The following is a 15,107-nucleotide window of genomic DNA, read 5'->3' as shown; positions in this document are numbered from 1 at the left end:
GTGTTTACCATGTTATTTTTCTAGTGTTTTTTTTCTCATTTGCAGTGAGCACGGCATCACCCACATTATCTGTTTTCTACAATATGTAATACAGTACATGGATTGTATTTGTTCTCATCAGATGGTCTTTGTGTTTACCTTACCATAATATTCTACCAAGTGGACAAACTGGTAGTTGTTCTTACTTCAGTTTAGTAAGGTACAATTAAGTGAAGGTGGATTAATTGTTAGAGAGGATGATGAATGATATGCAGTACTAGAGGATAATGGTAGGCAAGAGGGAAAGGATGTCAGTAAACATGATTAATAGACTCAAATGCGCTAGAAGATGGTTGTCAGCCATAGAGGGCCATTGGAAAATGAGAACAAGGACCTGCAGATGAGAGAGCTTGGGTGGTCTTAGGCAACTTAGAGAGGAGACGGTCGTAGGCACAAGGTAAGAACTGTTTTCTTTGAGAAGACTGATGAAAGAAAAAAAGAGGCCTTGAAGACTCATAAGTAAGATTGCAGTCGGTGGTGTGGGAGAAGAGGCATATTACAGTAGATGGAGCTAGAGAACACAAAGATTAATGTTGGATACCAAAGAGGGTAAATTGTTTTAGTTAAGTGGTGCCTTCCGGTCAGCGAGACAGAAAAACTGCTCTAGATAGACTAAGGGAAATGCTGTACACAAAGAGGAATGGACATGGAACTGGAAAAGACTATGGAGAGAAGACTGTTGCAGACTACAGGGAGTATCTTGCATACAAAGGAAGAGTGTCATCAGCTAGAAAGACTGATGGCTCTTTAACGATGAACAGGTGTAAACTGTTATTGAAATAAAATGGATGGGGCTGCTAAAGGGGGTGGTTGTAGATCGGCAGAGGGGACAGTATTTGCTTGGAGAGAATACTGTTGTGGACTAGAAAGAAGGCTGCTTTAGATTGAGAGAGTCAAACTTGTAGTTAGAGAGGGGAAAATTGTAGATTACACAGAAAGAAAATGGACTGTCTAAGACTAGAAAGGTACCTGCATGGAACTAACTAGAACTGCATTACACGTATCATATTTATATTTATATATATACATATATATATATATATATATACAGGGATGTGGAATTCCTATCGCCCGACGGGACATCTTGTTTGGGGTCAAGGGCAACAAGTTTTTATGTTTACTTTGTCCTTGGGACAAGTAGGCCCAACCCTCTGCAGCACAAACCCTTTGGTTGCCTGTTTACAGAGAGTGGAACTGTCTGGAGTTGAGGTAATGTGTTTCCAATAGATAATGCTGTTCGAACTTGTTTTTATGGTTCATTATTTGAAAGCCTTCATTATTAGGGTGAGTGCTGTAAATAAATGTTTTAAGGTCACACTTCACTACTGACGTTGGTTCCAGTACAAAAAAAAAAACGTGTATACACATGTTTGAAAAGTTTAGGCTATGAGGCTAAGTATAATGCTCCCAGAATGCTCTCTGATTAGATGCAAATGAAGTGTCATTTAGTAAAATGTTTTGATGCATGCTAGTATTTCCCAAAAATATTTCTAATGGAAAATCAGTGTAACCATTTTCAACACGATTATGGGAAGCATGAAAATAAACAAACACTGACAAAGCCAACTGATCTGACATATTTTTATAAGTCTTTTAGTTTAATCAATGCGTGTCTTGTTTTGACATGGCTTTTGTAACACTTTATTGTTGTGGGAGCTACCAGGCCCTCAACATTGTAACAAACACTGGCAAAAAAAAAAAAAACGTTTTTGAACTCTAAAAGAACAAGTTGCCACCAGTGGCATAACAAAGGCCCCGCAGCCGCCCTCCAGGGGGCCCCTTCAGCACAGCACCTGCCCTAAGTGAGTCTGGATAGGGGGCTCCTCCAAGTTCTTTGCAAAGGGGCACCCTCCAGTTTCGTAACGTCACTGATTGCCACTGTAGTTCCTGACACTGAACAAAACTACTTTGTGTGCCAATATGCTCCTTGTGGAAGAGCAGAATGCAATCACTCACAGTAAAGCCAGCCGAAAGAGAGAGAAATAGAAGTTTAATAAAAACAAAATGTCTTTGTTAACACCAGACCTAATTAGGGACCAAGACCCACATGTAGGTAGCTTTTTGCATGTCGTAAACAGCGACTTGCGCTGTGTGCGACGTGCAAAAAGCACATTGCGATGCACAAACCCAGTTTTGCGATTCGGTAACCTGGTTACCGAATCGCAAAACGGGTTTGCGACTCGCAATTAGGAAGGGGTGTTCCCTTCCTAATTGCAACTTGCAGTGCAATGTAGGATTGTTCTGCGAAGGACCAATGCCTGCTCTGAAAAAATGAAACGAAAACGTTTGTTTTTTCGTTTTTGTAATGCATCTCGTTTTCCTTTAAGGAAAACGAGCTGCATTACAAAAAAACTGCTTTATTGAAAAGCAGTCACAGACATGGTGGTCTGATGTCTCCAGCAGGCCACCATCCCTGTGAGGGCCGTCATTCGCAAGGGGGTCGCAAATTGCGACCCACCTCATGATTATTCATGAGGTGGGCATTTGCGAAGCCCTTGCGAATGTAGGATGGTGTCAGGGACACCATCCTACATTCGGATTTGCGACTCGCAAATTGCGACTCGCTCTGACTCACAATTTGCGGGTCGCAAATCTGAACCACATGTGGCCCCAGATTCTTAAAGAAAGTCACAAAAGTGCACCCATGATATATGTCGTACCCCTATAAAATATTTGTGAACTGTATTTTAGCATGGGTAAATACGCATGTGTAGATTTGCTCATGTGAAAATCTATTGAGCATTTGCAAGTTCATTTTCCCTCCAGCCACTTTCTTCCCAACCCTGGAAGAAGTTCTAATTCTGCCATTGTCAGGAGTAAATGTCCAACCTTTCTTATTATGGGAAAATATTAGAGAGAAGCTGGTGAAAATCTTTAAAACATGCAGGTTAGTAGGTTTGCAGACTCAAAGGCATTCCAGCCCTGGAACTATTGCTTACTGCTTCCTCCAGCCCCAGTAAGCAGATCTGCAGAAAGGTGGCAAAATAAGGAAATTGCTACAGTAGGGATTGAAACTGCAAGTATTCAAGCCCTACTATGGTAGTAGCCCTGGCATAATCAGAGAGGTTATTATCAGAGCTCTTATATAATGAGATTGCTGCCGTAATTTGGCGCCACACTACATGGCACCAAAGGGACAAGTAGATCATTTTACAGGACAAGTAGATTTGAGAAGCAACCTGTCCCCTGGACAAGTAGATATTTTAATAAATTCCACACCCCTGATATATATATATATATATATATATATATATATATATATATATATATATATATATATATGAGAACTGTTGTAGATGAGACATAATTTTTGTCCATTAATCTGGCAACACTCTCTAGTTCACAGTAGTCCTACCTGTAAAATGTGAGTATTTTTTTTCTCTGTTTCAGTTCCACCTTTTCTTATTTCATTCTTTATGTCTAAAAGTTTATTTGTGTAAATATTGTAACCGAGGTGTTGCACAAAGAAACATGGTACAAAGGAACATTATTTGGTTGTATTCATGTAGGGACAAGAGTATGTTAGTAAGTGTGTAGCATGAGATAACACCTTTGGGAATACATAAGATACACCATGTATTTGCACAAACACAGCAGTCTCCCCTCTTTAATTTTGTGTAAATCTCCTCCCACTTACACCTAGACAGTGGAGTCGTTATAGACCGAGAGAGGAGGACTTTTGAAGATAGAGAGTGGAGACAATTTTAGGTAAAGGGGCCTGTTGTAGAATGAATGTGAGTATATTCCTAAACACACTAGAGAAATAACTGTTCTGGGCAGGTAGAGAGGGGCATGTTGTAAACAGAGGCATATATTGATGTAAGGTTTTCAGACTGTGTACTGTAGAAAAGAAATTCCCACTGGCTCCACGCATCAAATGACCAAGTGGAGCTTTCAGCTTGAAGAGGAAAGGTTGTTGCTAGCTTCTCATCCTTAAGAACTGCTGACAAGGAAGTGTTTTCCCCATTGCCTGCAGTTGACTCACATGCCTATAGACTTGTTGTTGAACGCGTAGCACATCATCATTGTGTCTCCATAAGATGCTGCCATCCTTGAGGCACTATTCCTTCTAGTTTTTATTGTTTAGTGATCATTGATGATCTTGGAGACCCATTAGCAGGCCTTTACCTACTACCTATGATACAAGTCAAGTATTATAGGGCTGTTACACAGATGCTGGTCAAATAGCATAAAAAGACATATTAATATTGAACCAGGAAGTAGATGCCTGAAATGTAGCCCGGGGAATCCCACGAGTTTCTCAGAAATGTCTGTGAACAAGATGCTTCTAACGTGGATATTACTAGCCTAAGCCTCTTTTTTTTTCTTTTCCAGGTTTAGCTGCACCAACGGTGAGGAAACCCAAAGCAGAATTTATTGAAGGCAATCCACAAAATTATCTTCTGAAAATGGTTGGAAAGTCAGTCATTTTCTAAATCAGTATTTCCTAACTTTTATTTTTTTTATGCTTGTTTTAATTTTCCTGGTAAACGACCATGTGGAACAACCCAGTTTGAATGCTATGATTAACTGCTTCCAAAAATCTCTTTCTTCCAAGCCGGGCAATTTTAGCACCGGTATAAGGGCTAACAGTCCTATGGAGACAGCAGCCACTTCACCATGGTAAAACTCGCTAACCCTCTTTACACCGGGTGGCTTCTGGAGGCAATCCGGAAGATCAAGAAACAGAAACAGCGTCCATCAGAGGAGAGAATATGCAACGCTGTCTCATCATCGCATGGCCTCGACCGCAAGACTGTGCTAGAGCAGCTGGATCTGAGTGTTAAAGATGGCACCATTTTAAAAGTCTCCAACAATGGGCAGAACTCCTACAAGGATCCGGAGAATCCTGGGAGAGTGTTCATTCCACAACCACGGACCCAAATTAAGGAAGATGGGAAGTGTGATTTGGATTGGAATAAACTCATCTGTCGAAGCCTGGAAGGCTTGGGGCAGCCTGCAGGCTCCTCACTCAAGAACATTGAACGGTTTCTGAAAGGCCAGAAGGATGTGGCTGCATTTTATGATTGCAGTAGCTCTTCTGTTTTTCACCAACAGCTGCGACTGGCTATCAAGCGGGCAGTGGGACATGGGCGTGTTCTCAAAGATGGTGTGTTATATCGTCTTAACACTAAAGGGCGCAATGAGAAGCATCAGGTCTACGAGTCACTGTCCTGTTTGCCACCAGTCTGCCTTCTGCCACATGAGAAGGATAAGGTAAGGTTTGTTTCTGGGTGTACCCAGTGACCATTGCCTATGTTTGTGTCCAACGCAACAAGTACTTTGAGTCCTTGTCCTTTGTTCTGCTTTCCTCATGGTGTTTGTGCAATATTCTGCTGTGTTTGCCCTTGGATGGTGCTGTCTCTCCTATTCTGAGACATCCCAGTCTCAGAAGCTGCACTTGAATTGATTACGTGAAACACACCAACTCACAGTGGCTTCTTTGTATTGGACAGTGACAAGAAATTATAAAAAATGGGGTATTGCTGTTTCTTGTTGTACAAGTTCATGGTGTCTAGATCAGGGTGGTATTCCTACTTTGATTTGTTGGAAGTGACACAGAAGCATCATTGATGGTGTCATGCGGAGGGGCCAATGGTGGTGTGTACTACGGAAGATTATAGTATACTGGACAGGTGGTGTCACATCAAGGCATTTTGGTAGGTGATTGTGTTCAACCTATGGACTGTGGATTATGGTAGTTATTGTTTCTTGGTGTTCACATAGCATGCACCTACTCTTAGGGTGCTTTGCAGGGGTTTACCTTGTTCTACTCTTTACAGACCAGAGCAAGCTTGTGTTGGAAGACTGTGTGGTGAGGGTGGCCTAGACGAAAAAGGTTGATGTTCTGTATTAGACTTCTAAAAGTGTTTGAAGGGTGTGGCATTTATTAAACATCTACTTGTCCAAAAAGGCAACACCTGATAAATCTACTTGTTTTGGAGAAAAATCCATTTATCCCTTTTAATCCAGTGAAGTGAGGCGACCGGTTATGTTAGCATTCTTTTATAACATATCCCTGACAATGCCTCTTTAACTGCCAAAACTCATTGTATATGGGGTTGGATTCTAGCAAGGCTGTTATCTTTGCCACCTTTTCTGCACCTTACTTAAAAGGGAGGGGCTGGATGGCGTCCGAATCAGTTTTTCAGGGGTTTCTTAATATAATGTCTCTATTCAATGCACTTTGCAAGCAAGTAGGAAGCAGTACAATGCAAAATAAAAAATAGAAACTCTGAGGCACAAGATTACCTTCTCACTGCCACAATCAGCAGATGAGATCCTCCTTAAGTAGCTTCTTGAAAACAAATAGAGTAGGATCAGAGCGCTAGACATAAGGTGGTCATTCTAGAGTTAAGTAAGGAAAATGAAGGAATGAAACCATGAAGAAGCATGTTGGTCCAGAGACGGAGAGAAGAAATTATGAACCAAAACAAAGAGAACTAAGTTACAATCAGTAAAGTTATCATTGTGTGCCATACAGTACAGAAAAATGTATCAGTCATTCTAGTCAATAGTACGTCCACCATTGACCCCATATTTTCTTAAGTTTGTAGGGACATCCTCTGGCCTCCTACACAGATTCCTCGTGCATTGCACACCACTCCATTTCTTTACGCCATGCCAGTATCAGTGGAGGGTGTGGAGCATTCCAGGCGCAGGCAGTATCTTGTTTAGTAATAAGGGTGCCCAGTCCCACTAGTGCTCTTCTCCCCTGGATTCCCTAACATCTTGAAGTAAAACCACTGAGGGGAGAAGCTAATAGGTCACATTAGTACCTGAGACAGAGTATGAAACACTGTGCCTCACTATCGAGATCACGGAGCAGCACCACACCATATGGAAAAAGACTCCTCCTTCCTGCACCTTGGGCAAGCCATTGATGAGCGTAGGCAGGCCCTCAGCAGTCTCACTGATATCAGGTATGTGAAAGTATTTCAGCTGAATCAGACAGAGACTCCATGAGATTGCTAGCTCCTCTGGGGCCATTAGGGCATCTCTCCGCTTCGAACCTCAAGTGAGCGCACCATCTCTTCCCCCCCCTCCACCCCCCTTCCCCCACCCACCAGTTTGGAGTGGCGTGGAGAGGTTGGGTGAGTTAAATACCAGTGATTTGTAAGTGCATGATATCCCCCTCCCCCTCAGGGTTTCAATTAATGCTTGAGCTTCCCTGGGATTTAATTTGAGGATCTCTTCTAGTGAGTCCCCCTGAGACTCAGTCGCATGGCGGAGCTAGAGAAATCTGAAGAACTGTGAGTGTTGTAGCCTGAATTCTGTCTGCAACATCTAAAAAGATTTCATATGAGATCCCTTTCAGACATCCCCCAGCTTTGAGATTCCAAACAGGTTCCGTTTGCCAAATGCTTGCAGTTTGGCAACCTGTCGCAGCCATCGACTGCTCCAGAGGGAGGTGTCTTGAGTTAGTTTGCGGTCCCATCCTGTCCAGTGTAATGCTGCTCTCCATTTCATCAGGACCACCCTCAACAGCTCAGGGAGAGTTTGGAGGATCGCGGGCCCCATGTAGCATGTCCATAATGGTTTCCCACTCCATTACCTTAGCCTCCGAACAACTGGACTGCCCAACCGCGATATAGACAGTCATTGATGATCACCTAATCTGATGCCCATAAATATAGATGTACATTGGCCGTGGTCATGCCTTCACTGTAAGTGAATTGTGTACATTTGGCAAACGCTTTGCACAGAGTTTTACCCACCCAGCGAAATGACCTTATTGTGGCTTGGACATCTGAACCATTTTTGTGGAAGTAGTTATGGGAACTTTTGGAGAGCATATAAGAATGGTGGTACGATCGTCATCTTGAAGAGCACTGTCATCAAAACGTGGTGTATTCTTCAGGGAGAATTGGTGCACCAAGTGTCGTCCAATATCAGGGCTGAGACTATCGTTGCAATGTAATTGAACCTCCCATGCTCTAAATACAAAACAGCAGTAGTCACCATGGATCAACCAATCAGTTTCAATATTAATTACTATACTTTCTAGTTCTGAAAGAATAGACACCCCACTCCACCACTTTGAATTACTGTGCTTAATCATGAGTGCCAGAATGTTAGTGTGTACATGCACCCGACGTGAGTATGGAAAAAACAAATCATGTGCCAACCATAATGTTGCCATAATTACATCAATGAAGGTCTTAACAGATACTACCATGCAACGTTAGCAAATTGAAAACCACATACTTAACTGCCATACCCAGTGCGTAAATCCAAACAGGCTTTCTGCCCCAACACAACTTATCATAGTTACCTCTAGAATGCAATAACTCAACTAATCATAATTTCCTCCACTGACATGACCATCGATATGTCAATATTGAAATCACTGCTTCCAAAGAAAATATTGAGTGTAATTGACATTAGTTCGCTGCAACAGAGAAATGACCAAGAAGATAATAAATTACATTATCGTTTCTTACAGTCAAATAAAGTCGTTAGGATACTTACATAAACTACTACAAGTATACTATCTTGCCATTTAACTGAGCTATTAAACAGTACCTTATTAGTAAAAATTGCGGCTCCACCGACACTCCGAAGTACAGAGTTCCACACCAAACATCCCTGAAACAGACACAAGTACGCTAAACGCGCAGCACCCGTGTTTCCTCATATTATACCCTCGAGGCAACAACACAAAAAGAGGACTACCATTCCCGTCCTCAAAACAAACATGAAACTCAACGAAGGACTACGTTTCTGCCCATAACCCTGTCAAATTGAACCTTTCAAGCATCGAGACGAAAGCGGACTTAGACAGTAAAATAGAAAACTAAGAGTAGCGCAAACAAACATGTCAGTTCGATATTATTTAACAATAATTTCTTAATGTTTCCACTGTAAAATTAACCCCTGTTTCAACATTCCTGCCCGAAAGTCCCTACGCATAAAATATGTCAGTAATGTGTTTTTCTTTTTATAATGTATAATTATAGTGCCACGTGTCAATGCACTTTTTGATGAATCATATATATTAAATAAAGAAAGAATACTCGAACCATGCATATGCCCAAGTGAATGGAGCAGTGTGACCATACAGATCAATAGTGAATAGGAGAAGCTAAAAACACACTGTGCTATTGGATGTTAGTCAAAATCTTCCCTTCCTGACTATAGGTTATACTTTAGAATATTAAAGAAATCAAACCCAAGCTTTTTACATCTAATTTAAGAACAATGCAGAAAATACATGTTTCTTCTTCCCTACCAAAACATTAAACACATCTTCTTTTAGCCCCTGGTCCTTATCCCATTGCACATGAAGACAAATATTACAGTTCTTACACACTATAAAGGAACAGACAGGGGTTGTCAAAGTATATAACACAACTCATTATGAACATATCCTGAAATTAAACGTTTTAAACCATCCTTTTAACAGTATGTGTAACACTTCAATTCACAGTAATTAATGTCACATAATACATATTACATACATTGTAGCTTTTTTATAAGAAATATTCCAATTCCCTATCAGTATTTAATCCCTCTTCCACAGCTCTTAGGCGCATTATCCACATAACCTCTTTTCTTTGTAAGATTAACTCCGTATTCCCCCCTCTAGGGTCCTTCGGTATATGTTCACATCCAAAGAACTCAAAAGAGTTTCTAGTCTGCTGAAATTCACAACACATCATGTGTGCCACCAGAGGGTATCTGACATCCTGTTGTAAAATTGCTCTTGCATGCTCCCCTATTCTCACTTTAAGGGGTCGGATTGTATTCCCAACGTAAAATCGTTTGCATTTGCACATGATAATGTAAACCACATATGACGTATTACAATTAATGTATGATCTTATTGTGAAATCTCACCCAATTTATTGGCAAATTCTTTTTTCCCATGACATGCCCATTTACATAGTCCACAATTACCACATCTAAAGAAACCTAATTTTTGGGCTGAAAACCAATTCACCCTAGGGAAAGTCTTCCAGAAACTGGGACTGAGAATATCTTTTAATGATCTCCCCCTACAGAAAGTCAATGTTGGCGTCTGAGTCACAAATTCCCTCAGTACTTCATCCTGACATAACACATGCCAGTGTTTTGTAACATATTTCCAATAAATCCAAGCCTTGACTGTAAAATCCATAATTAATCTCAGTTTTTCCTCATTCCCATCCTGTTCGTTCTGGCTACTGTGTCTAGGTTTTAGTATAACATGCCTCGGTAAACGTCTTATTTTATCCTGTGCTTTCTTAATAATATGTTGTCCATATCCTCTACTTCCAAAACGTTTACCCATTTCCTCAATACATTCTTCGAATTCCTTGTCTCTACTACAGTTCCTACGTGCCCTAATCATCTCTCCATAGGGAATTGACTCCACTTGATATTTAGGATGGGCACTACCTGCATGTAACACCGTGTTGCAAGCTGTTAATTTGCAAAAAAATTTACTTTGTATATGACCTTAGTCAATAAATAGCTCCACATCCCAAAATTCTATCCTTGTCGCACTAAAATGATGAGTAAATTTAACATTCATGTTATTAGAATTCAAATATTCGATGAATTCCATCAACTGATTGACACTGCCAGTCCAAATCATTATGCAGTCGTTTATGTAACATCCCCAATATAAAATGAACGTCTGCCAATGTGCTGCACCCAAGCCCCAGACCCACCTCTCCTCAAACAGACCCATAAATAGGCCCGCGTAAGAAGGGGAGAACCTGGAGCCCAAGGCTACACCTTGTTTTTGTCTAAACCAATCCTGTTTAAAAAGAAAATTGTTGTTATACAGAATCAAAGCAATCATGTCTAACAGCATCCTTGTATGTTGCCATACATTGGCGGGTTTCTTATTTAGAAACCACTCTATTGCTTCCAATTGAATATTGGGTTACTACTCAACTTTTCATAGCATAGGCTATCATCCAATTGTGCTTGTATCTCCTGCTCATAATCCATTTTATTCATAATGAGGCAGAAGTTAATGAATGAACATTTGGGTCAATTATGATATTAAGTGTGAATACTTGAGTTTTGGTTATCTATAAGTTAATACCTTTCCCTAGTCTCATTACAGTGCATGGCTGTACAGCATCTGAAACTATAGGAGATTCTGAGTAACACTACTGTTAATTTATATGAGTTCGACGAGTGCCGCAGCTTAGGTTTTGAGTCATCTTGAAGAGGGCTGACCTCCCCAGAATACTAAGCGGCAGACAGGTCCACTTGGCATGTTGGCCACCAACAGAGTCAGTTTCAAAGTCCAATCTTGGTCCGGTAGTAGGGAGCTATATACACACCCAGGTAGCGCAAGCTGAGTAGGCACTCTGTAGTGCCAGTCACCTGTCAGCACCTTGCTGCTGATTGGAAAAATTAAGGACTTCGACCAGTTAACTACGAGGGTCGATGCTTGTCCCCAGAAGTCTAGCATGTGAAGGTGCTAGGGTCCGGTGGTCTCATGCTGGGACAGAAAAAGTAGGACATTATTCACAAATAGGGCGATTCAGTCTTTAGTCCTGTCCTTATCTCCTGCACATCAGACCTATGCTTCAAATCTGACCAATGTTACCAATAACGCAATTGTAATGGTGAAGAGTAACGTGACAAGGGACACCCCTGTCAGTTACCACCCTGGACATGAAATTCTCCAGATAGAACTCTGTTCATGCCCCTGACCTCCCCTCAACTGTGGGGTAAGCATACAGTAACCTCACATAGGATAAGAACTGTGGTCGCAGTTGCTGGAGTACGTCCCATAGGTATTTCTACTTGAGTGAATCAAATGCCTTCTCACAATCAATGAGCAGAAAGGCACTAAACCCTTCCATTCAAGATTGAAATGCCAGCGCTGCATGCACTTGTTGTATACAGCTTCTTGTGCTTCTCTGGGGCACAAAGCCGCATTGGTCTGGGTGGATAGGGACAAAAGTACCCTAAGAAGTTGATTGTCAAGTACCTTGGCATAGAGCTTACGTTTGTTGTTAATCAGTGATAGGGGTCTGTATGAGGAGCATTCTTCCGGCGAACGTCCTTCTTTGTGTAGGACTACAATCGTCGCAACATCTAGGCCCTCTGGGAAGCTGCCTTTGCCAACAGTCTCATCATACATGGCCAGGAGGGGTGGGAATAGCTGTGATGGATAATTTTATCAGGAACCCGTCTGGCCCAGGGTTTTCCCTGTGTTCATATCCACAAAGCTTCACCCAGTCAGTTGGGGCGTTCCATCTTTGCCTGTTCTATCATTGATACAGACTTCAGTGGCAGGTTGGCTATCAGAGGGTTGTCAACCGATAAACCATTTTGCTGGATTTAAATCTAACCACTCCCCTCTCACCCCCTCCTTAATCACCACCATTATTCATAAACTCTACTGGTGAACACAAGCAAACACTGACCTACTTCATCTAGATACAATTCAATTCTACTGAGCGAAAACAGGTGGCTCTCATAATTCAGTCTCTAGGTGTCCAATACAGGCCTCTACTTCTGCTGTGTGTTGCTGTTTGCATCTGCCTTCAGCTCGGAGGTGCAAGCAGGCCACTCTCTCTACATATGTTTTCCCTGCCCCCCACAGCATGCCAAGACAGTTGATCAGCTGAGCAATTGGTAAATGCATCCATCACAGCTTTGAAATAGCCCCCCAGAATTGCTTTGCCGCTGGGGAGGTGTAGCCTCTCCCCACTTTATCTTGTCTAGTAATGAGACTGCCAACTTTGGGGCACATAGTCCCACTGCCATCCCTTCAATTACCAGGTATCTACCTTGGTCATCTGAGACTACCTGGGACATCATCAGGGAGAAACGTGAGTGTATGCAGAAGGAGTGCCCCGCGTGATATGCTGTGTTTTAGCCATATCGGGCCTGGAACAGCCATTTAGCGCCCCAAAGGTGTGTTTCATAGAGCAGTAAGCTCTCTGGTGTGTGTTGTTGCATGAAACCAAAACCATCTACTCTTTATTTTAACAAGTAAGCCATTGACATTCCATGTCATGACCGTACATCTCATCATGATGAGTCAAGGTGAGGAATCGCAAGGGCTGCATCTCTGGGGTTCCTGTCCATGGATGGTGCTCACCTGGAGACTGAAATGTCCCGGCTTGGGTCTACCTTCTCAAATGGCTGCAACTTGGGTGACCCAGTTCCGAGTCGTCTGCCCCACATGGAGGTCATGCATCTACACCAGCTTCCCCGCCGGCATCACTGTGGACCCTTAGGTGCCTGTTGCCTGGTCCCCACAGACAGCGGTGTGTGTCAATGCAGGGACTGCTGTTCCATTGCCCATTCCCAGGCCGAGGTTTGCTTATCAAAGAAAAGGGCTTGTAGGCATGTACCACTCTGGGTTTAGCTGGGAACTGTGGGACTTTAATTGCTCCCAGGTTCTGCTTCATTGTTTCAAACAATTAGTGTTGTTATTGCACTTGGCGGTGGAACTGGAAAGATCAGGATTTTGGAAAATTGGTACATTAGGGCACCTTTCCTCCTCGCTATCCTTAAGATCATGTCTTTGTCACTACAGTTGAGAACTTTCACAATCATAGGGCGTGGAGAAGCCCCTAGCGGGGGTTCGTTGCAAGTACCGCATGCCTGTTCTGTCACCCAGGAAGCGAGCCACTGCTCCAGGTATTCCTCTGGCTCAGACCCCTTTGAGCCCTCAGATGAACTGATAGAGCGTAGTTTGCTCATCTGTGTTTAGTTCTCTGTGTCTGCGGCACGATGTTCCAGTGCCTGTGACCCCGAGTTCAGTCGCGCTACCTCGGCCTCAGTGTAGCAGCAGAGTCCTCCAAGTCTGAAATGCTGTCTTCAGTGCCTGCCACTCTGTCCACCACATTGCAGAGTTCCTGGTGTTGTTGGCCACATCCACCCCTACCTCACCAATCCTAGTCCCCAGAGCAACTGTGATGCCTGTATAGCCTCCAGCAGCATCAGGTTGTCTGGTGGTTCCAGCCTGTGTTGAGACACCCTCTCCAATCGCTATTTTGAGGGCTTTCGAGTGGGGAGTATCATATCGATCAATAGTCGCCTGGGCCTTAGAGGGGGCCTTCATGCCCCATATTTTGTGTCTTGGCCCCATGCTGGCCTCATCCTGGTTGTACACACCAGGATGTAGTTTGGCTTGGTCCCGGGCACTCCAGTGTCCCAGAGAGTAAGTGCCTTTCCCCAGTCAACAACGACTGGTGGTGGAGGGTGGGGCCCCACCTGACCCACTTGTCCAGGGTAAAGGTCCTGTGGACAGCACGAGCAGTCAGGCTGGAGTCTGGATCCTCTCTTGCTTTGCCGCTGAGTCTCCCCATCAGGGCTTCCCCCTGGGCCCTGTATATGCCGCTGTGCTGCTGGAAAGGTAGCCTTGGGGTGCATAACGGTCACTCTTCCTCCTTGCTGGTGTTAGATATCAGCTGGGGGTGGGGAAGAGGGACAGTTTGAGCAGTCAGACCTCAATCGAGGCAGACCCACTACATCCTCTCCAAACCAAAGAAGGGCTTTTGACACTTGTGTCTCACCGGGAGGTGGGACCCAATCTCTCAACCCCTATTCACATGGGCTGGTCGGAAAGGGCCCCCTGCTCTGCATGCCGCGCTGAGGACCCTCCCCAAGGGGCAGCCTGGCTGGGTTCCTGCCGTGGCGCTCGTGTCTTTCTGGGCCGCGTGGCCCTCGGGGGTCAGGTCCGCTTGGGGCTGAGCCACACAGGGGTTCAGGCCCAACCAACCACACCAAGGGCCCACAGCAGAAGAGTCTGCAGGTCCCTGTGCCATGGAGTCCGATTAGGTCTGGTTGCCGCTTTCCAAGGAGGAGAGTCTCTGGCACTGAGCAGATGGTCCTCGCTGCACTTTGCATATCACCTTTGTCATGCTGTGCACACCATTTGCCTTCAAAGCAAACAAGTGCACATACTAAATATTGATTGTGCTCTTGGTTCATGTGAAGAAATATAAAGTTGTCTGCGACATTAATTGGATGCCACTTATCTAGAGCTGCCAGGGTACCAGAAAGAGCCAGTCCACTACAAGGGAAAGCACAGACTGCATTCCTAATTCTGCAGCACAGGGCACACATATCCAAATGGCTGCTTAGATGATGCCATTGGCCCC

General features: G+C 43.5%; 1 protein-coding gene across 1 annotated transcript in view; it reads left to right on the top strand.

Annotated features, from left to right (window-relative positions):
* KAT6A (lysine acetyltransferase 6A) overlaps positions 1–15,107 on the top strand; it is a 1,196,154-nt gene that overhangs the window by 12,019 nt on the left and 1,169,028 nt on the right. Inside the window, exon 2 of the mRNA XM_069214088.1 lies at positions 4,375–5,256. Coding sequence (XP_069070189.1) covers positions 4,660–5,256 — 597 coding nt within the window. The 5' untranslated portion in view covers positions 4,375–4,659. The remainder of the gene's footprint in view (positions 1–4,374; positions 5,257–15,107) is intronic.

Source organism: Pleurodeles waltl, chromosome 11, assembly GCF_031143425.1.
Source record: "Pleurodeles waltl isolate 20211129_DDA chromosome 11, aPleWal1.hap1.20221129, whole genome shotgun sequence".
NCBI classification, from domain to species: domain Eukaryota; kingdom Metazoa; phylum Chordata; class Amphibia; order Caudata; family Salamandridae; genus Pleurodeles; species Pleurodeles waltl.
Note: the sequence above shows the minus strand (reverse complement) of the source record. Positions and strands in the feature narration are given on the sequence as shown.